This window comes from Pterocles gutturalis, unplaced genomic scaffold, assembly GCF_000699245.1.
Source record: "Pterocles gutturalis isolate BGI_N339 unplaced genomic scaffold, ASM69924v1 scaffold21264, whole genome shotgun sequence".
Lineage (NCBI taxonomy): Eukaryota > Metazoa > Chordata > Aves > Pterocliformes > Pteroclidae > Pterocles > Pterocles gutturalis.
Genome location: NW_010128816.1, coordinates 21,532 through 42,491, shown reverse-complemented (window position 1 = coordinate 42,491; position 20,960 = coordinate 21,532). Strand labels below are relative to the sequence as shown.

At 37.9% G+C, this 20,960-nt stretch overlaps 1 protein-coding gene across 1 annotated transcript in view; it reads left to right on the top strand.

The window, feature by feature from the left end:
• Window positions 1-20,960, top strand: part of PRKDC (protein kinase, DNA-activated, catalytic polypeptide) — a gene marked incomplete at its 5' end in the record, with an annotated part of 67,708 nt that overhangs the window by 32,312 nt on the left and 14,436 nt on the right. Inside the window, 18 exons of the mRNA XM_010079760.1 lie at window positions 821-919; window positions 1,634-1,844; window positions 2,424-2,613; window positions 2,941-3,156; window positions 4,450-4,562; window positions 6,523-6,654; window positions 7,820-7,999; window positions 10,516-10,724; window positions 11,172-11,310; window positions 11,874-12,062; window positions 12,571-12,795; window positions 13,423-13,531; window positions 14,239-14,350; window positions 15,917-16,106; window positions 17,038-17,212; window positions 17,299-17,489; window positions 19,199-19,379; window positions 19,894-20,054. Of these exons, the coding sequence (XP_010078062.1) occupies window positions 821-919; window positions 1,634-1,844; window positions 2,424-2,613; window positions 2,941-3,156; window positions 4,450-4,562; window positions 6,523-6,654; window positions 7,820-7,999; window positions 10,516-10,724; window positions 11,172-11,310; window positions 11,874-12,062; window positions 12,571-12,795; window positions 13,423-13,531; window positions 14,239-14,350; window positions 15,917-16,106; window positions 17,038-17,212; window positions 17,299-17,489; window positions 19,199-19,379; window positions 19,894-20,054 (3,022 nt within the window). The remainder of the gene's footprint in view (window positions 1-820; window positions 920-1,633; window positions 1,845-2,423; window positions 2,614-2,940; window positions 3,157-4,449; window positions 4,563-6,522; window positions 6,655-7,819; window positions 8,000-10,515; window positions 10,725-11,171; window positions 11,311-11,873; window positions 12,063-12,570; window positions 12,796-13,422; window positions 13,532-14,238; window positions 14,351-15,916; window positions 16,107-17,037; window positions 17,213-17,298; window positions 17,490-19,198; window positions 19,380-19,893; window positions 20,055-20,960) is intronic.

Sequence of the window (20,960 nt, the reverse complement as noted above, 5' to 3'; positions counted from 1 at the left end):
TGTCTTCCGATTTCATGTCCCTTGGTGCAGGATTTTTCCAGTTCTCCCAAGAATAGAGCCTGTGGTTTGCCTAAGCTCTAGCCTTTGGTGGCAATTTTATCACTTCCACTAAGGAACAAAGACTAAATTTTAGCCCAGAACTAGGATGTTGCATAACTGCAGCATAAGAAGTCTTAGCTGTGATGCTCCCACTTTTTTCTTGTTGTTGGAATTTGTAACTAGCAAGAATTGTACACTAGAGAAATTTGCTTGTAGGTAGAAGGTGTATTGAGGCACTTTGGCATGATCTGGATCCCTTCAACTTGGTTGTATAAAGATGTTCTTTCTGTTCGACCCCTTAAAGTAAGGAACAGACATGAACTCATTTTGACAAGTGGGTTGCTGTTGAATCATCTGACTTAGTTGGGTTCTAGTATATGCTTTTTTCCCAAGGTAACTTAATTATTTGAATGGATAATTATTGTGAAGAAAAAGCACAGGCCATTTTTACTGCAGTGTTACTTAAGAAAAGCTAATTCTCTGCCCTTTTCTCAGTTTTAACCTTGCAAACTCAGAATTACTTCTGTTTGCCCTTTATAATAAATACCTAACGTATATTACTTAGCTTTCTGATTTTTTTTATTTTCTAAGTAATGAAGAGACAAGATATTTTTGGCAATGAAAACCTCGTATTATGAAAAAAATGTGGTGTTGTCATACCAAGTTGAGATTTTTACGAGAAGGGCATGTTTCTCCTTTTCTCCCACCATCCTCAACCTCTTATTTTACTATGGATTGTTTGAGAGAATTCATTAAGGGACATTTTTCTCCTATCCATCAGTGATCCAGAAAGCCAAGCAGATGGTGATTCTCAGGAAATACTCAAACTGGCAAAAGAAATGTTGCTTCAAGGACTAATTGATGAGAATGCTGAACTGCAGTGAGTAAACAGTGTTGTGATGGTTGTCTGTAGTAACAAATCCCAAAATTGCTCTTTGTTTGTAACAGAAGAGTTACACTTGACAACTGAGTGATCCAGAAGCAGAAACCTCCTTAGAGGTTTTTATTTAAGTGTTTTAATATAAAAGAGTAACAGTAAGATAACATTATTTCCTTTTCTTCTAATAAGTTAACTTAGAAAATTGTGTCCTGTAGTGTTACACTAAATTTAAGTGAAGCACAGAGCTCTTAAACAAGCTTCTAAACCATGGAGAAGTTGATTCAGTGTGTTAGACCTAATTCTGCATTAATGTTAAAGAGTTTTTGAGTAAGAAGGACCTTGCTATACAGAAACACACAAAACCAGATTAAATATTGGAGGCTGTTGGATTTTTTTTAATGTTTTTGTTGAAGCAAAAGATAGAATAGGACATCTCTGTGCGTTTCCACTCCTAGCACTTCTCAAGAGGAAAACACCTCAATAGAATTAATTTTCTCAGAGTAAACTTTTAATAACAGCCAAATGTCATAGAGCATGATAGATGAATGAGGAATTTGGTGTAACTCCGTGGAAGATCCATTGCATGAAGGGGTTAACTGAAGGCTTTACAATCTTATTGTGGTGGTGGTTGGTTTTTTTAGTTTGGCTTTTTTGATACCGTTGTGTTTTCTGTTTGCAGATAACCAAGAATAACTTTATTCCTTGCCTTTACAGGTTAATCGTTAGGAATTTTTGGAGTGATGAGACAAGGTTACCCACAAATATTCTTGATCGCATGCTGTCATTGTTAAATTCTTTATATTCTGCCAAGATTGAAACACAGTACTTGAGTCTAATCACGAATTTTCTGCTTGAAATGACCAGCAAGAGCCCGGATTATTCCAGAAAAATATTTGAGCATCCACTGTCTGAATGCAAATTTCAGGTGAATTGCAATGTGTTATCCTGTGTGCAACCATGTGACAGATTCCATTCCTTAATGTAGTTACCACTTGGACAAGAATGGCATAGTGAAGGAGATTTTTGAAAGTGTGTTTTGTACCCCATAGTTAAGAGCTGCAACAGTCATGGGTTATGCACAGTATCAGAAGTTTGATGCTTTTGTGGGAGCAATAACTTTGCTTTCTTTTCAAAAAAGAAAGATTTAGTTAAAGTAATTATATATACCAAATATAGCTGATGTGTAGAGTGCTGAAATACCCAAAAAATAGGGTAGTGGAGGGAAGTACCATAACTTAGAGAAAAATTGTGAAGAAACAGGAATACTAGTACAAGAGCTGTAAATCAGTCCTCAGCAGCTAACCAGTCCAAATTAGTGAGGTTTTTTTGCTGAGATATGGAGAACTTCTGTGTGTTTGAGGGTTTTTTTTATAGCCAAGTTCTGCCCCTGCACGTGGGATGATGTTTTAAATACTGTACTTTAATTTTTGCTATCGTATCTCAAGGAAGCAAAGCAAAAGCCTCCATTCTTATTGTTCTTTTTAAAATCTTTTTGTGTTCCTAGGACTTTGTAATTGATTCCAGCTGGCGTTATCGAAGTACTGTGCTCACACCGATGTTTTTGGAGACTCAAGCTTCTCAGAATATTCACAGAAATTTATCACAAGAAAAATCTCTTTCTGCTTCTGGGTCAGTTGGTCGTCGAGTGAGGGCTACCCAACGGCAATATGAATTTACACCTACACAGCATGTCAGTAAGTCCAGACCAGTATCTTCTGAAATCTTCTAGTTTGCCATAATAATTATTTCATTCTCTTCATTTCTGTTGTATATGAATTTTTAATGTAGACATGTAAATGCATTTAATTTTTTGTTCTCGAGGGCTTTTTTTTTTTCCAGTATGAGAAAAAAAATATCCAGTCACGTTTTTGTTAGTCTCGTATTACATAACAGGTTGGAATCTGTTCTGCCCATAAGCACTGGGAACTATATTTTTGGGAGAGGAAAATGACCTCCTTCATAGATGTTTTCACTTGATTTATATGGATATGTTACAGCCTTTTTACAATCTTTTTTTACAGATGGTAGAAGTTCTTTTAATTGGCTAACTGGAAGTACCATTGACACATTGTCAGAGTATGCACTTCCTTCATCCTCTGAATCTTTGTTTTCATCCATGCTGTTGGTTAACAAACGGAGTGAAAAACTTAAACAAGCCACCTTTAAACCAGTGGGTCCAGATTTTGGGAAAAAAAGATTGAGTTTGCCTGGAGATGAGGTGGACAGCAAAACTAAAGGTCTGTAAGCCTTATGATGCAATTTCTATATAAATATTACATTTTTGTAGGCCATCTTTGTCAGTTATTTGGCATTCTAATTGAGGTTCAACTTGAGAGATTTTGTTTCCAGGAATGTGCGGTGATACATAATGTGTGACAAAAAGATAGAACTGTGCTAGAAATTGCAAAGCTGTATGTTATTAGATGAAAGAACTGACTGGATAAGAAACTAGCCAGTGTGATCTTTGCATTCCTACCTCTCCCTAAGACAATTGTAGCATGAATGTCAGACAGTTCTGTCCCTTCTGTTTTAAATTTACCTGCTCATCTTTTTAAGGAAGAGATCTCTCTACACATATTTTTTCCAAACTATTTCAGCTGTGTTGACACGATCTGCAACAGATTACAATCTGGAATTAGAACTACCCTGCTATTTTCTGAGAATGCTCCTTCATCCACCTAGTCAATAACTGAAAATTATCAGTACTGTTCCGGAATGGCTTTATGCTCCTTCTCCCCATTTCCTTCCCATTTCACCCTTGCTTACCTTGTCATTAAATTTTGACTGAAAGGATGAGAGTAGGAGTTCAGGCAGGGAGCTATAAAGATTGACCTTTTCAATACCTGAGAGGTGTTTCAGTGCAGTTTTGAATGGACCATGCAGAACTACAGAAAGAGGGAGTTCAGTCTACCTTTCAGTCAGTCCCTGGTCTTCTACCAGGAAAATACCAGTTGTAGTGGTGGTTTTGTTTGCTCGCTCTTCTTTCCTAGGAAATGGACTGAAGTGAAAAGTCTGTAAAGTGGCCTTTCTCCATGACTGATCTGAGCAGGAGGTGATCCAGTGACAGTTCTGTAATAGTAACTTAAAAAATATAGTACTATATTATTATTACCCAATCTTTGAATATATTTAGCACCTTTTTTCATCTAGGGAGCTCTATACTTTATGGAATATGGTGCAAATGCTATACTTGCCTTTGGGCTTAAAAAAAATCTGTCATTTGGGGCAAATTTGTTCATGAATTCTAGTGCCTTTTCCAGAACAACAGTTTGACCCTTATAACTCATCCAATGCTTGAAGTTTTTATACAAAAATACTTATTACCTCTTCTCTTAAGAACAACTTCATTTCTTTCAATTTGCTGTCTTGTTGAAGGGCCTTGTGTTGAGTAGTTGTATATGAAACTTAGGAGACTAGCTGGTAAGCTAGTAAATACACAGATGGTGTTTTTTGTTAAATGATGCTCTTGCCTTAAATCTGAAGTTTGCTTCAGAAAGGAAAAGCTGTGGATGTGATCATGTGTTCCCTAGGTATAGAAGAACGAGCAGAAATTCTAAGACTGCGGAGACGTTTCTTGAAGGACCAAGAGAAACTCAGTCTGATTTATGCTAGAAAAGGTGTGGCTGAACAGAAAAGAGAAAAGGTTTGTCAATACAAATAAGTTTAAAACCTTAAGTCCCAATGCCATTTGCAGTCCTGTGCTTCATCTCTAGAAGTAACTTTGTGAAGAAAGGGTAGGTGTAAGACACTGGTTGCTATGTTAAGAGCTTTAGAAGGGGTTTTTTGGAAATCATGCTATTTATGTGCTTAAAGCTAAATGACTGTTACTTAGCATGAGTGAGAAAAGAGCTGGATGATAACACTTCCAGTCTACCACTTAGTGTGTATGAATTGATTTTATGTGATGGAGTCCCTAACAGCTATGGAAAGCTCTGTACAATTGTCATCCTGGAAACTAGGAGCCTTGAAGGTACAGTACTCTGCAGAGATAGTTGGAGAACATTATCCAGTGTCTGAAGGTGAACTCAAAAATGTTATACAGCTGACAGACTAACCAGAACTCTTGCATACTTTTAACCTGAAGGAATGTCAGTAATAATTGCTGAGTGTTTATCAAGGCCATGATATGTGCGCTTCCTGGTTGTGTTACATACTTAAAATATGTTGAAATATTTTTAAGCTCTGTAACAGTTTTTCAGAGGTTTATGTAACTAAAAATAACATACGTTATTGTCCAACAACGATAGCAGTTAGACCAAGAGCAAAGGAACCCAGGATTGAGAGGTCCCAGTTTGAGACACTCATAATTCTTTGCAGCTGCAGACAACTGTGTAAACAGAACTTATGTCTGGAAGAACCGCACAAACACCTTATTTTAGCCAATTTATATTTGTTTGCAGGCTAAAGGTACGATTTCCTCCCACCCTGCAAGAGAGAACCTGTAAATGCATTCTGTATGACAGGCAAAAATACAACCAACAAAAAACCCTGTGGTATTCCACAATAAAAGACCAGAGGAGACTATGAATGCTGTCAGGACCCCTTAAACTTTTCAAGAGATTTGTTGTACATAAACACGCGTGGAACTTGGTGGCTTGTGTTAATACACTGTGTGTGATGGGCACAACAGAAGAAAGTAGGTCCCTAGCTGGAAAGTGTTTGGAAATAGCGTTAGCAACGTCCTCATTTCTCCCAGCATATTCCTCTTGAAAGTTTTTTGAAAATCGTCCCTTTGAACTTGTGTAGAAGAAAAATGGGCTCAAACAGTAAAATTGCCAAGGCTTTACAGAAGAGAAAAAAATCCAAGCTTTCTTCTGTTTCCCTCTTCCATTCTACCAATGTTTGTATGCACCCATTGTCTGCTGGTTTAACTGCTAATGGCAGTAGTTAAAAATAAAATCCCAGCCTCTAAACTTACTACTGATTTCCTTACAGTGTATCGGTGCTATGAGAAGGAAGAAAGTCAGAGGAAGAGATAGGTTTTGCCTATACCTGTTAGTAGCTCTTGTTCAATTTGAATGTATTCCTTTAAGCCTCACTAAAAGGCAGGGCAGCTATTTAACAACTGCTGTTTACAACAGTTTTATTATGATGTGGTTTAAGTTTTACTAGGAATCAGTTCTACCAGGTTCATCCTTCTTCCTTCCCCTCCCTGTCTCACTATGTGAAATAAAATGCACCAGCTTTAGCAACCTCATTTTACTTTTTACCTGGGCCAGGCTGAAAACCATTATATAATGGACTACTGTGGCTCAGCTGGCAGGCAGTAACTTATTAAACCAGAGCAGCTCACTAGCTGTCAGGCATGATCATTCTCTTTAAAAGTGACTTAAACACTACCTGTATGGAAGCAGGAACTATAAGGCATTAATATGAAAAGTTAATGGCTGAAGTAAGTCTGTGAACAAGACTTTGGAGTGTTTAATTTACTAAGATAATTTTGTGTTTAACCATGTTTATAGAAAATGTATTAGTTTAATAAGCATGGCAAAAGTTTATAAACACTTCAGAAATGCTCGTTTATTTTGTCTGATCTAGATACAGCTCTTTCTGAGTAATATGATGATGATTATTATTATTTTAACATGAACAATGCATTTCAGGAGATGAAATCTGAACTGAAGATGAAGCATGATGCTCAGGTTACTTTGTACAGAAGTTACCGAGTAGGAGACCTTCCTGACATCCAGATTGAATACTGCAGTCTCATTGCCCCTCTGCAAGGCCTTGCCCAGGTCTGTTTTGCTTTTCAAAAGTAATTTCTGAAGTTTTAAAATTATGTGTAGTTGGTCAACTGTTTTCAAAATTGATCTATTGTTTTGTAGTCAGCCTCTGTGACACACATTTAAAGAGTCTGTTTTGGGGGACTGCTTCTCCTACCCCTGGGCTGGTGCAGTGATGAGAGAAGACACCTCGTAGCTTGTCCCACCTGAGCAGTTGAGTTGAACACTGAGGACCTGAGACATCAGCTGTTGTCCATTGGCTCTGAGTTTCTCTGCTTGAGAAACAGATGCTGGTGGTCTTTACAGACATCATTGCAAAGGGCATCTCACTGTACAGCAGCAAAACAGCCATTTCTATTCTTTAATATAGATATAGTGGAGTTGTAAAAATACAAGTGAAATTATTGGGTCTAAGACTGGACTCAGACTACCCAGTAAATCTGCTCCAATATTCCTTTTCCTACCCGAGAACAGTAGAAACTATGGGCTGAACCTATCCCATTTTACAGTGTTTGGGAAGTCAGAGTGTTCCTGATTACCTTTGTATTTAATTTCTTTTGATGGTCCCTTATCTCTGTGTAAAAGTAGGACATACCACAATCATGAGTTATCTGAATAGCATTACATCAAGAGTTAGACCAAACTCCAGTCCTGTGATAGACCAGGCTGCGTAGGATTATGTTACACATACAATGTGTTTCTGGGTTGAAAAAATGCCTTTAAATCTCAGATGGAACTGTCTGTCTGTATGGACAGTCTGTCTCTGTGTGGGCTCCCTCAATGTTCGTTTCGGGTCTCCTCACACACTGATGTCTTCTGCTTTTTCCTGAAACCCTCTTCACTGGCATCGGTGTCCGTAAGATGATATTGGGTGTCTGGTTTCTGTAGTGGGGATTGTGAATATGTGAAAATTGTAAGTTCCACTTTCTCCACCAACATCCTGGCCTGAAACCTACATTGTCTTGTAATTTTTTTATGTAGAAGAATTAAGATGGGATTTGAATGGGTAGTACAGTAATTTCCGGCATGGTTGTGATGCATGCCAGACAAATTATTCCACTTCCAAAGAGTGTCCGCGTAGGGATTAAGTGCAGGGTGGGTCATAACTCTTGATTTTATTTGTTTATTGTGTCATAGCAAAATTTAGAGACCTTCTTGCTTTTGTTGTGATTTACAGAAAGATCCAACATTTGCCAAGCAGCTTTTCAGCAGTTTGTTTGGTGGAATTTTTCATGAGGTAGAAAAATCTAAAACTCCTTCTGAGAAAAAAGCCATCATCCAGAAGCTGCTGAATAACTTCAATAATTTCCTGAGTATGAGCCTGTCTTACTTCCCGCCATTCATTGCGTGCATCCAGGTAAATCCTCCTGTTTGGCCTGAAAGTAACTGAATTAATGTCTTTGTCTGAATACAGGATAAATGCAGTGGCAGTGAAGGTTAAAGGCTTTTACTGAAATTTAGACAGAGAGAGAAAAAGAATTGTTAACCAAATCGATGTTTCCAGTGACTCTTCTTAAGGTGAACAAGGTAATTCATGCCTCTGAACTGATTTTTCAAGGTTTCTGCAATTTCTGATCTGTAGAGTTTGAGTCACCTTTTAATGTTTTAATTGCATGAGTAACAAGAAGAGACTTGATTTTAAATGAAAGCCACAAGAACGATTGAAAGGGTTACGTGGGTGTCCTGTGCTTATCTTCCTGTTTCTGGAAAGTGCTTGCTGAGAAACACTTTGATGTCTTGAGGATATCAGTAGCTGTCAGACTGTTTGTTGTTAGCAACTCTTGTTTATTTTTTTTCAAATTAGTCCCCTGAAGTAATTGTCTGGGGACTTTCAGTAATGAAGGAAGGACTCCCTTCCACCAAAGGGTGAGTGGGTGCACCACAGCCATTTCACTGGAAAGGAAATGCAAGCCTTTCTGCTGTGAGAATATACTGACTTGGAATAGATTGCGGATTTAATCTTTTACCCCAATTTTCAGGGAGATAAAAAAACTTGTCTAACCACCTACTCACTGTCACGGTATTTCATGTCTCTTCTCAACTGTGTTGGCCTTAACGTTGTGTGTGACTTGTAGCTCTCAAAATAATATTTTTTTGAGTGGCAGGTAATGGTTTCTTCTTTCTGTTAGTGAAATTTAAATATTCAGTGACAGCAGATGTCATTCGTAATACAGGAAAAATGTCTACTTTGGACTAGCTTTTTAAACAGTGATAGTCTTTGCTTCTTAATACTTGTACTTACACATCTGAAAAAATGTAATGTCTTGTTTACTTTTTTTCTGTGCAGCTGCACAAAAAGATCAAATGCTGTAGGGATTTTCTGGGCTGTCTTGGTATTTTTTCGAGCCAGCATCTCACAATAGCTATCTGTTAATATTCTCTCTTGATATTGCATTTGTTGTTTCTCTGTCTTGATATTCTTATTTGTGTTGAATTATGCTGTCTGTTAGACCCTATTAATAACACTGTTATGTTAGGCTACTTTTTTTTTTAATAAACAAAGACTCAAAAAATAAGTAAGCTAACATCAGTTAAATATGGGCTTTTTAAGAATGGTCATTGCCATCCCCATTTAATAACAAAAGAACAGCAGGATGAAAACAAGCCTCAGCCTGTGTATTTGAGCTTCTTGCATAACAGTGAGAGGAAATCTTTTCCTCATCAGGAAGCAGAGTTCATATTGATTAGGAGAGAGAGCTGGGCAAGGGAGAGCAAGAACACACAGTGCCCAGGCTGTCATTTGGGTGACAAGGACTGTCCTAATGGCTTGGCCATTTGGAAATGCAGCTTCTGTTTCCTATATACCAACAGTATAAGAAGTATTGGCTTGTTTCAGAAAGGCTTCCTACTCCTCTGCTGTTTCCTTCTGGTTGTTTGACTTTTTAGTCTTCTACAGGACCAAGTCCCATCAGGAGAGTAACTGGGTGATAAAAAGAGCTTTTTTTTTTTTTTGTCTATAGGTATAAACTTAAAATGTACTATTAGGCTCTGGGATTGGCTTTCAGGACAGATTAAAAACCATCTGAAATGTTAAGAAATAAGTCAACCCCAAGACAAAAGTTCACATAGACTCCATACAGATACCCAGCCTCTGAAGAACATATAATTGCCTTATACATATTTTAGCCGTCAGCAAGCTTGGATGCCATTCATCTTAATCTTTGAACATGTGGTGCCAGTAAAGACAGAATGCATTGCATATGGAGTAAGGAACATTCCCTCTGTTTGCAGAAGATAAGGATCAAATAGTCACCAAAATACCCTAAACAGAAAGATATCTCCTCTGATGTGGGACGGTGTCTGTAAGTTGTGAGTTTGGGAGGATATTCATGATGTTAAATAGGATAAAGACCTGCTAGAAATATTGTTGTGTCTTTAAATCAGGTAGGACTAGATGAGTACGGTACTAAATGAGTCTAACAGGAAGCTGTGGTATGCTAAAACTGGTAAGTGTGTGGACAGAAAGCCTCCAGCATCGTGGTTGATTGTGCCTTTGGCTTATGACAGGGATGCACCGCTCAATAGGTTAAGTGAAACGGAGCTGTTGCATAGCAGGCACCACACCGCCAACAAGCAAGGAGGTGTTGAGGCTGTGAATGTGCCCATATGCCTCTTCCCCCACTGTGTGTTTCTGTCAAGAGGGTTGTTCTGTGCCCTGGAGACAGGCGAAATAGAGGGGTTATTCTCTAATGTTCCCTGTCCAAAGAGCAACAGCACCGAAGGAAATTACTCCAGTTTTCCCAGAGATGGGAACTTGTGGAGTTTTAACAGCTCATTTCCAAAGCTGGCACTGTACGAAAAGGGGTACCAAACAGATGATCTGTAAAAGGTTTTAGATCAAGCAGACACCTGTTGTTTTGTTTCATTTTGTAGGAAATGAGTTACCAGCACAGAGAGCTACTAGAATTGGATTCAGCTCACGTGAGCACGAGCTGCCTTGCAAGTTTACAGCAGCCAGTGGGCATCCTTCTTCTGGAGCATGCCCTGATGGCTCTGTCCCCTGCGGAGGAGCCCCCATCCAAGCGCCTGCGTGGGAGGACAGAGCTTCCCCCAGATGTGATCAGATGGATTGAACTTGCTAAGTAAATTCTTGTTTGAGAACATTTACTCTTATTTAGGTGCACCTTGTGAAGAACTCCACCTTTATGGCTTATGGGATTTCTTTTTTAGTCTTTCCATCTTTTAGAATAAGATATGCTTTTAATTTCTTGTCAGTTAATTGCTGTCTTTCAGTTAGACCAGTTAGACTTAGCAGCATCAGGGTGCACAGCTGTTATCAGACTGCTGATAACCAGCTTGTTCATAGCTTTTAACTGCAGGAGTTTCCACAATTCAGGTATTACCCTACAAGATGAAGTTTATCTCGTTAAATGTATATTTATAACCTTATATAAGAAATATTGAAATTTTTTTACTATTACAAGCCAGTAGTATTACTGCTTAATGAATTATTTTTTTGAATGGCTTATGTTTGCACTGATACACCTCTGTTCAACTAATTAAAAGATTTCCCTTTTCAATTTTACTAGGCTCTACCGATCTATTGGTGATTATGATGTCCTTCGTGGCATTTTCAGTGGAAAGATTGGGACTAAGGAAATTACACAGAAAGCGTTGTTGGCAGAAGCAAGGAGTGATTATGCTGAAGCAGCTAGATATTATGATGAGGTAAAATGATAACAACTTTTTGTTTCATAAATCTCTTGTGACTTAAAACTAATAAGCCAAAACTAAACATTTTGAGAAGCAGCAAATTGTTTAATATGTCCTTGTGCTTTGTTTGATTGATGGTTCAGTCTGTAAAGACGGGAACAGATGAGCAGTAAACATGATACTTTTTACTGTTGTTACAAAACTTCACATGTGCGATTATCTAGGCAAACAAGTAAAGCACCATGGACAAATTTCCATGCCAAGAGAGCAAACTGGATGTGTTCATGGCAGAGAAAATCTGAGCTATAATGAGTAAAAATGAAGAAGGATCTCTTTTAAAGGATCTTCTTTTAAAGTCTTTATTCTTTAAAAATGCAGGTTTACTAAAGTTGGCTACCTGAAATAAATTTATATATAAATACTGACAAACTTGAATTTTCTGCATTTAATGTTACTGTCACATTCTGGTAAATGGATTATGAAATGGTGAATTATTGGTAAGTTCCTGGTGACTTAAAAATGAAACTAGTGTCACATTCCAGCTGAGAACTTTCCACCCCCTCAAATTCATTCCCTAGGCACTCTCTAAAGAAGACTGGCAAGATGGAGAGCCAACAGAAGCAGAGAAAGACTTCTGGGAACTTGCATCTCTGGAGTGCTATGACCACCTCACAGAGTGGAAGTCTCTGGAGTATTGTGCTACTGTTAATATCGATAGTGGAAAGCCTCCAGACCTAAGCAAAACGTGGAATGATCCGTTTTTTCAGGTTTTTAGAGATAATTTTGTTGATATTGCACTGTTTTTATTTCTGCAGGGATGTCCTACAGTAATGTGATTGTGGGTGGAAATCAGTTGCATTATTTGGGTTACTCTTATTATGGGAATTAGCAAAGAGTCCAATATATAAAATAATTGAAGCAATTACATCTGCTGTTTTTCCGATATTTAATTTTTATGTTGAGTCTGTGGCTGATCATATAGGACCTGCTTTATCATCATCATCTTCTTGCAGTGTTTTTGCTGCTTTTATCGCTTTTATTTTTTTCATGTTTTAAGAGTTGCCAAACCCACTGGTTTTTCAAGTGGTGGAATTTGCTAACAACTTCTTGAGCCTATCAGAAAAGGTTTGTTAGCAAATTAGAATTTGCTAAAGGGAAAACATTTAAGAAAACTGTTCAAAATGTTTTGGAATTTATTTTATCTGCTACTGATAAGAGAAAATTGATCATCTATATTCCATTCCTAGAAATAAAGACTCTATTTCCACTTTGTAGGAGACATATCTGCCCTATATAATACGCAGTAAGTTGAAGTTACTGCTTAGTGGGGAAAATGACCAAACTTTGCTAACTTTTATTGATGAGGCAATGAAGACAGAACAGAAGAAAGCCATTATAGAAATGCATTACAGCCAAGAGCTTAGTCTCCTTTATATCCTGCAAGATGATTTTGACAGAGCCAAATATTACATTAGCAATGGCATGCAGATCTTCATGCAGGTAACAATCTTTGCTATCTCTAATATGATTTTTCTGTATAAACTCATGGAATAATTAAACTGTTGTTGCTGTTACTGCTGCTAGATTATACTCCTGAGAGAAACACTTGCCCAAATACAATGAAATCTAGGTGCTTTCCAATCATATGACAAAACTTCCTTTGAATTCACTTCTTGCAATGATGAGAGCTGAGCCAGCCAGTGGAGTGCATCCTTCCTTTTTAATTTATTTTATTTTGCTGATTTCATCTATTAGAAATTTTTCAGAGTAATTGTTTGTGCAGATTAATAGCAGGTTTATTTCATTCATCTTTTCAGAAGCCTCCTGTCCCCAGAACAAACTTTAAAAGAGCATATTACATTGAGAGGTTACAAGTTCCATCCGTTCCCAAGTTTTGATTAGACTGTAGGACTGTCCTAAAGCCTAGGATAGGAATTGCAGCTAGAATATGCCTCTATACTTGTCCAAAGCAGAGTTGCTCTCAAATTACATGTTAATAAATTACTTGTAAAAGGGTTGTAGAGCATAATATATAGCAGCATCAGATAAATAGTTTGTAGAGCACTGAGGTGAACCATGTTGTAGAGTCTGTATACTAAGTCTTCCATTCTCTCCCTTTCTTTTCAGAGCTATTCCAGCATTGATACTTTGCTGTATCAAAGTCGGATGACCAAACTACAGTCTGTACAAGCTTTGACAGAAATACAGGATTTCATCAATTTTATGACGAAGAGAAGTAAAGACTTTTTTTTTTCTTATGTCATTTTCCTTTCATTTTGTTAAATAATCATGGTTTCCTGAACTTTGAATTTGTTTCCACACTCAGAGGACTGAACTCGTGTTTGAAGGAGAGTAGGTCTAGAATTGCATTTTACTGTGTTCTTGACAGTAAGAACTATTGCAGTTGTGCAGGACAGGCTTGAAGACAAGTCTGTGTTCTATTGCAAAGTTTTATTAGCCTAGCTATTGTGATACAGGTTAAGTATCTCTTTTAGAAGAGTAAGTAATAGTTTTAAACTAAGGTTTTTTTGTTGAGGTTACTTTTGGTAGCAAATAGAGGTTAGCAGAGGTAAAGGATGGATGTGTTATACAATTTATAGCTGAGCTAGGCATGAAATTGAAATTTATTTACATAAACTGAATTATTTATTAAATTTAGTTAACAGTTCCACTATACTCCAGCATAATCCTGTATGGAAAGGTACCTACCCAATGGTGATTCCCAGTGACAGCTGACACTAATGTCCTTATTGAATCTTCTGTGCTTCAGCAATAAACAAAAACAGTGTGATCACCAAGTAGTGTATTTAACACAAGCTCAGAAATGCAAGTCGGTTGTTTTAATGCAGTTTTGTGGTTTGAATGTTGGACTATGTTTGGTTTCGGCCTTTTTCATGCTGTTTGGATTTAGATGCATTCAGAGTATTCTTAATTGATTTCTAGGTAACTTAGCTTCACAGGCTTCCCTTAAGAGACTTCTCAGAATTTGGACAAGCAGATATCCAGATGCTAAAATGGATCCTATGAACATCTGGGATGATGTCATTACAAATCGGTAAAATTACATTCTTGGGTTAGCTTTTGTTCTGTCTGCCTGTTCAGAGAGGTGCTTTTTCTAATGCTGCTTTGTTTTCATATGGGGGGCTGTTGATCCAGTGTATGACTACTTCTTTAAGTGTTGTAATAGCTTTATCAGTATAGCAGGTTTTTTTGTGACTAACTTGTAGTGAGAAGCAAAAGGAGGTTGAGAAATGGGCAAGGAATAAATCACATTTTAATATGGAAACGTGACTCCTAATTTAGGCATTTTCTTGTTTCAGTGACTTGTATCACTGTACAGGCTAGCCCACTTCAGCAGCCCTTGAACATATCCACTTGTAATTGATCAGCTCCATTCAGCTCACGGAAACACCACCCAAAAGGCTAATCCATTATGAATAAAAATACTTCCCTGCTTTGTAAGCAGTTCCAAAGTTAGGGAGTGTACAACATGAGCCCAGCCCTGTCATTATCAGTGCTTCAGGTCTTTACAGGGAAGTTAATGACCAGTGCTGTAATTGGAGGCTTTTGCTGTGCTACTGTTGCTAGAAAGAACAAAGGCTCCTTGGAAACTCCTTTGGAGTAACTCTGAAGAAGCTGGAATGCCTTTTTGAATTTGAAAGTTTTCTGTCTTTCTCATGGTATCCCATCTTCATCCCAACCCATTCTTCCTGTGCAAATCTAGATTCTTTATCCTTTCCTGGGGGACAACTTCTCCAACATCTCTGTTGATAACCACTGTGCTCTGTAATTTGTTTTATTATCTCTGGGTGTCAGGAAAGCATGGCTACAGAAGAGCTTATTGTAATTAAATATTAGGCAGAATACATGGTATGGATTGCTCCTTTACAAAATCTCAAAATGTTTATGACTTGAAGGGTTATCAGTGTCTTAAATAATTTTATGTGCTTTTAAAAAACCTTTATCTCATCTTAAATGACAAAGGATATGCCTTTATTCAGTGCCAGACCCTACTCCAGATTGCAGTGCTTTCCCCTGCGTTGAATAACAGTCTACGTAATAAGAAATGCTATTAAATTAGATAGGGCTAGTTGTAGAACGAAAGGGATTTAGCATTGATTAGTGGAAATTCCCTTTCAAATGTTGAGTATGGTCACTGGTCTTTTCTGCAGCACAAATTTCAATGTTTATATGTGCTGATTGCATACATATTTGAATTGCAGGTTGACAAAAAATACAGCCTGGCAACTTACACTATATAAATAAATTCCTGTTTGTTTGCACTTCTGTCAAGTTGGAATGCAAGTTATGTCTTGGTCAACTTGGAGGTTGTAGCTATGATTTTAAAGGAACAAACTAACAAAAAATCCTACTCTATTATGTACATTTTCTAATACTTAATCTCATTGATTCAAGATCCTAGAAGGGTCTCAGGGTCAACCTGTCCTTGGTTGTGACTTTCCAGACTCTGAGGGCTGTGTTTAGCCCTTGCTAATGGTGGTCACTATAGCTTGCAATTTTTTCTTAGCTTTGTTTACTGTTGGGCAGACCCAACACTTTTGAATGTTTATTCCCTTGCATGCATGCCAGAGTGATTTGTACTCCTGTTGTCATTGTGCAGGTGTTTCTTTCTTGACAAACTGCAGGAGAAACTTCTCTGTGATCAGGCCAATGAGAGTATGGAGGTGGATGAAGAATATGATGCTGGTGACCAAATGGAAGTGGATCAACAGGGTGAAGACATTTACTCCATGATTAAAAGCTGCAAATTTAACATGAAAATGAAGATGATAGAAAGTTCCAGGAAACAGGTGACTGTACAGTCTGAAAGCTTCCAGTTTTGTGAGGAAAACATATAGAAACTACAGCTGGAAAAGCCTCGTTGGTTGTCTAGGGCACCTTTTCGCCAGGGCAGACCTTGTCTGTCTTTGACCTTGCTGTCCAGGACATTCTGGAAGCTCAAGAAAGTCAGTTCCACAGAGAAAGAAAACAAATGGATAAATGTTAGTTAAAAAATTGATGATAATTTATCATTGCTGGAAATGTGCCAGTCAGCAGTGATGAAACTTTTTTTTTTTACAGTTTTCATTAATGCTGTTAGGTTAACACCATTAAAGAACTAAAGCTAAATGACTTAGAAATTTTGGTTTGGGTCTGACTGTTAAAATGACTGAAACAGCCGTGTTTGATAATGGGCCTTTGGTGTTTCAAGTTTAAGACGAATAATATTAAAGTCAAGGGCTCCCTCATTTTCTGAGATGCTGTAGAAATCTGCAATCACTGACAGAGTTTATTTTAAGCACAGTAACAACCAAATATTAGTGCTGTGTAGACTATACGCTCTTAAAGGAGTAAATGAAAAATAAGATTTCCTTTAATGTTACTTTATATGAAACATGTCATCAAAACACAAACATTAATGATTTGCTTAATGCTGTTATAAATCAAGTTACATTCCCCATATGTTTGTACCACAGAACAGTTAATGCCTATTTAGTCATGCAGATAAGATAATTTTAATTGCCTCAATTTGTCAAACCTCTGTTCTTCTCTTTTTTCTTTTCAAATTTCTCTAGCACAAATCTGGTTTTCAATACAAGACCCAACAAGCAGTGGGCCTCTTTTCATCTTATAGCTTTACTTGTGTTGCTTAAATAATCTCATCCATTAATTTGTTTGCAGAAAGGTTTTATTTCCTCTTCAGATATATTATGTGAAAATTCTGTCTTAATCTGAATATAGAACAGCTTCTCAGTTGCCAAGAAGCTTTTGAAAGACCTACGCAAAGAAGCCAGAACACGGGAAGACTGGCTGGTGAGGTGGAATTATGCCTATTGCCGCTTTACACATAGTTGCAGCCGGAACCAGAGCTGTCCTGAACGTCTGCTCTCAGTGTTAAAAACCATCTCCCTGCTTGGTAACAGCCTTCTCCTTGTTCACTTTGTTTATTATACAAAGCTGCTTTGTCGTCAAATTACCAACTTTGTTTTTGAATTCCAACAGAAGATACTCAATCTGAGTATCTTAACAAGAACGTAACGGCCTTCCGAAATCAGAATCTTCTTCTGGGCACTACATACCACATCATGGCCAATGCTCTTGGTCAGGATCCAAGATGCCTTGAGCAAATTGAGGAAGAAAAAGCTAGAAAAATATCAGTACTATCAGGAGAAAGTCTTGAAAGTCCTGAAAAGGTAAATTAAAAGGGAAAAAGCTTTTAGGTGTTTCAGTATTGTAATCACTACTTCAGTATGTAGTGATGGATATGGATAGATAAAGAGAATGTGAAACCCATCTGCTATTAGCAGTAATTTGTCCAGGAGCACCAGCTGGGGGAAGAGAAAAACCAAAAACTGCTGTAGTTGCTGTTTTGTCTTGTTTTAGCTCTCCCGGAGTTCTGCACCACTGTAGCCTTTTTAGCTGGGGGAGTGTTTCTATGTTCCTGCGTTATGTGTGAAGGGGAAAGACATAGTTATAGCACCTGCATGCACAGTGGCCAGACAAGGCTCGGGAATATGATTCTCAAATAATGCCTTTTTTTCGTCTTGGCATTTCTGAGCTTCTTCATGCTGTCAGACTATTCTATTTCATAAAGAGATCTTTATAATATTCATAATGATACTGATACACTTTATCTAAATAATTTTAGTGATAGAGAGGAGAGGGGTTTTCAAGACAGAGTATACAGGTCATCTTTGCCTTTTTTGGGGAGGTGTGCACTTGAAGAACATAGTGACAGACTGTGTTGCATCTGAAATCAGGTGTATTGTCAGTTGTCCCAGAGGCTGTGGCACTGACTTCTTGTCTGTCAAATTGATTGAGTAAGAATTTGAAGTACCGCTGCTGACCTATTTCTACTAATCTGTAAAGCTACCATGAAGACCCTTAGATATGAACCGTATCGGTATAAAACAGCAAAAAATTGTTCTTAATTTGTGTTTTTATGGTTGTTAAAGAAAAGCAGATAAAGAAGAGATTCCTGCAAAAAAGGTTTTAAAATTTCAGGTGTGCAGAAACTTGAATGAAAGCTTAAGCTTTATTAGCTAATTTTTAAGAGCATTCTTCTTAAGGAAGTCTAAAAAATGAACATAAAAGCTCTTCTGTGTCAGATGCGTCAGACTGGGATATCAGATATTTCTGTAGGATTAAGGAGCTTAGCCTTACTTTAGCACAATATTAAGCAGTACTCTGACCCTGGTAGTTTCCCTCTACCTACCTGAAATTCAAACTATTTAATTTCAGTTACAGCGTTTTCCCAATGAAGTTGGAAAAGTTGTTCCAACTTCTGCAGTAATTTTGTATTTTATTTAATGACTACAATAGCCACGATGTCCGAGGTTGGTAAGCTTGTTGGCAATATGAGAATACATGTACTTAATTTATAAACGTTCAGGTGTAAAGCATCTTCTCAAGTCCATTTTTGCATGAGAAACGTATGATCAATACAACTATGTTTGTAATAGGGAAAAAGACATCAAATTTGAAATAGTTTGACACATGCTTTTTTTAACACAAGTTCTAAGTAGAGTTGTTATGCAGACATTGCAGATATATCTTAATAGGAAAAAATTGCATTTTTAAATTGTGTTTTCTGTTAACTGTGGAAACTCTAGTAACATTAACTTTTTTGCAGTTATAAAAATTCCACATAACATTTTCCAGAGACTAATTTAACTTGAAAATGTGTTTCATTTTTTTTCCACTGAAAATTGTGGAAATGAAAATTCTAGAAATTACTGCTAGAAATAACATCCCAATTTTTTCCCTTTGTATCAGCTGCTCAAAACATCTAATATGTTTAAAGTTTTATCTACTCAAGAGTTGCAACCAAGCTCCAGTTTCAAAAAGAATTGCTAAATGCTGCTTGCTAATATGTCTTTTTTTCTCTATGGTTGAATTTCAGGTATTGGCAGGTCTGAACAAGAAGGCTTTCCAGTGTTTCAGCAGTGCCACGAGGAAGTCTGAAGAGGAAGTGCAGTCCCAGTCCATGGAATATGTAGATGTGATGGGGGTTACCGATGCCTATATGACTTTAGTCAGTTTCTGTGACCAGCATCTACGCAGGGAAGAAGAAGGCTTGCTTGGTTAGTCAGCATTTCTCCTAAGCATGAGCTGGATTTATTTGTGATACGTGAGCTGTTGTGATACCCAGGATATCTCACTGAGCAAGCCTGAATTTAAATGTAACATTTTGTCCTCCTGTTCAACAGCATTTATATTCCTTACCCTCCCCCCCGCCCCCCATTATTGCTGGGTTTGGTACTAGTGAATCACTCGTCTCCCTCTCGCTTGCAAGGTATATATCATACCCAGCAGATGCTTCCCTTGTTCCTTCCCAGACCACAGTAGTGCTGTGTTTAAAGCAGGCAAGATACCAGCGGTGATGCAGCTTCCTGATAAGCTAATCCTTACAGTCTCCCAAGTACATGTATTGCTGATGTTTGCAGTTCAAACAGATGGGAAGGAGAACAAAGTAAAAATAAAAAATACATGGGGGAAAAAAAAATACTGAATTGTAAAGATGAATGTTCCAGATGATCAAAGACATGGCACAAGTGATGGTGTTTCTGATAATTCTTGTTTAATGTCTCTTGGCAGAAATTAACACTGCAGATCTGCAGCATTTCCCAGCTATTGTGGTGGAGAAAATGATAAAAGCCTTAAAACTAAACTCCAGAGAAGCCAGGCTGAGATTTCCTAGACTGCTGCAAATAATTGAAAGATATCCAGCAGAGACGTTGGGTCTAGTGACACGAGAGGTTAGTTGCTTCCATTTTCCTGGCAGCAAATATTGCTATAAATTGAATTTAAAAGGTGGGGGTGGAGGTTGGATGGACAGAGAGGTTAGACTGGTAAGTTTTGCTTCAGGTAAATCAGATAAGTTTCATACCATCATTGTTCCTTTTCTTTTCCCTAACTTGCTGAGTCTAATTCATATGGACAGAAACTTTTTTCTTAGAGGTTTAACTTTTTATCATTATTTTGATTCCAAATGTTTGAGAGCTTCTGGAGAAAAATTATGTTGCATTTTTTTCTTCCATCTGAACAATTTAAGTGGGCTGATAAAATGCATAGGGTTACGGTGAGGAACGTATCTTGTTTGTGTAGGCTGAGTTTCCTGTATGCAGGAAGCCAGCAGCTTTACCAGAGCCATTTTCCACTTCTCCTACCTCTCCCTGTCCTGCTTCACTTCAGAGATTACTGGAGCTTCTTCCTCCGTCCCACGACCTGTCCCTCCATTGCCATTCCACAGCAGGATACCCTCTGTCCATGGTGGGCCAGATAAGCTGAGAGGTCCTCTGTGACTCATGCTTGTTCCCACCTTGGCCTGCCCATGTTTTCACGCCCATTGTGCTGGTGCTCACAGAGTGCCACGTGCTGTTAGAGGAAGAACTCGAGAGACAGAAACATGGCTTAGTTATCCCAAGAAAGTGAGAACCTTGCAAAAACGGCTGAGGTGCCCAACGCGTGGCCACAGTGAAACTGATGGTTCAAACGGAACCTAACACCTGGTCCAGTTAACAAATGTCACCCACACAAGAGCTTCACCAGGCATTTCTTTGTCCCCTCTCTTTCTGTGAGATGAATACTGGCAATCTGATCTTAAACTCCATTAGAAAGGTAGGAAGGGATGAAACAGGAGGACTCTTGCTGTCACAAAAAAT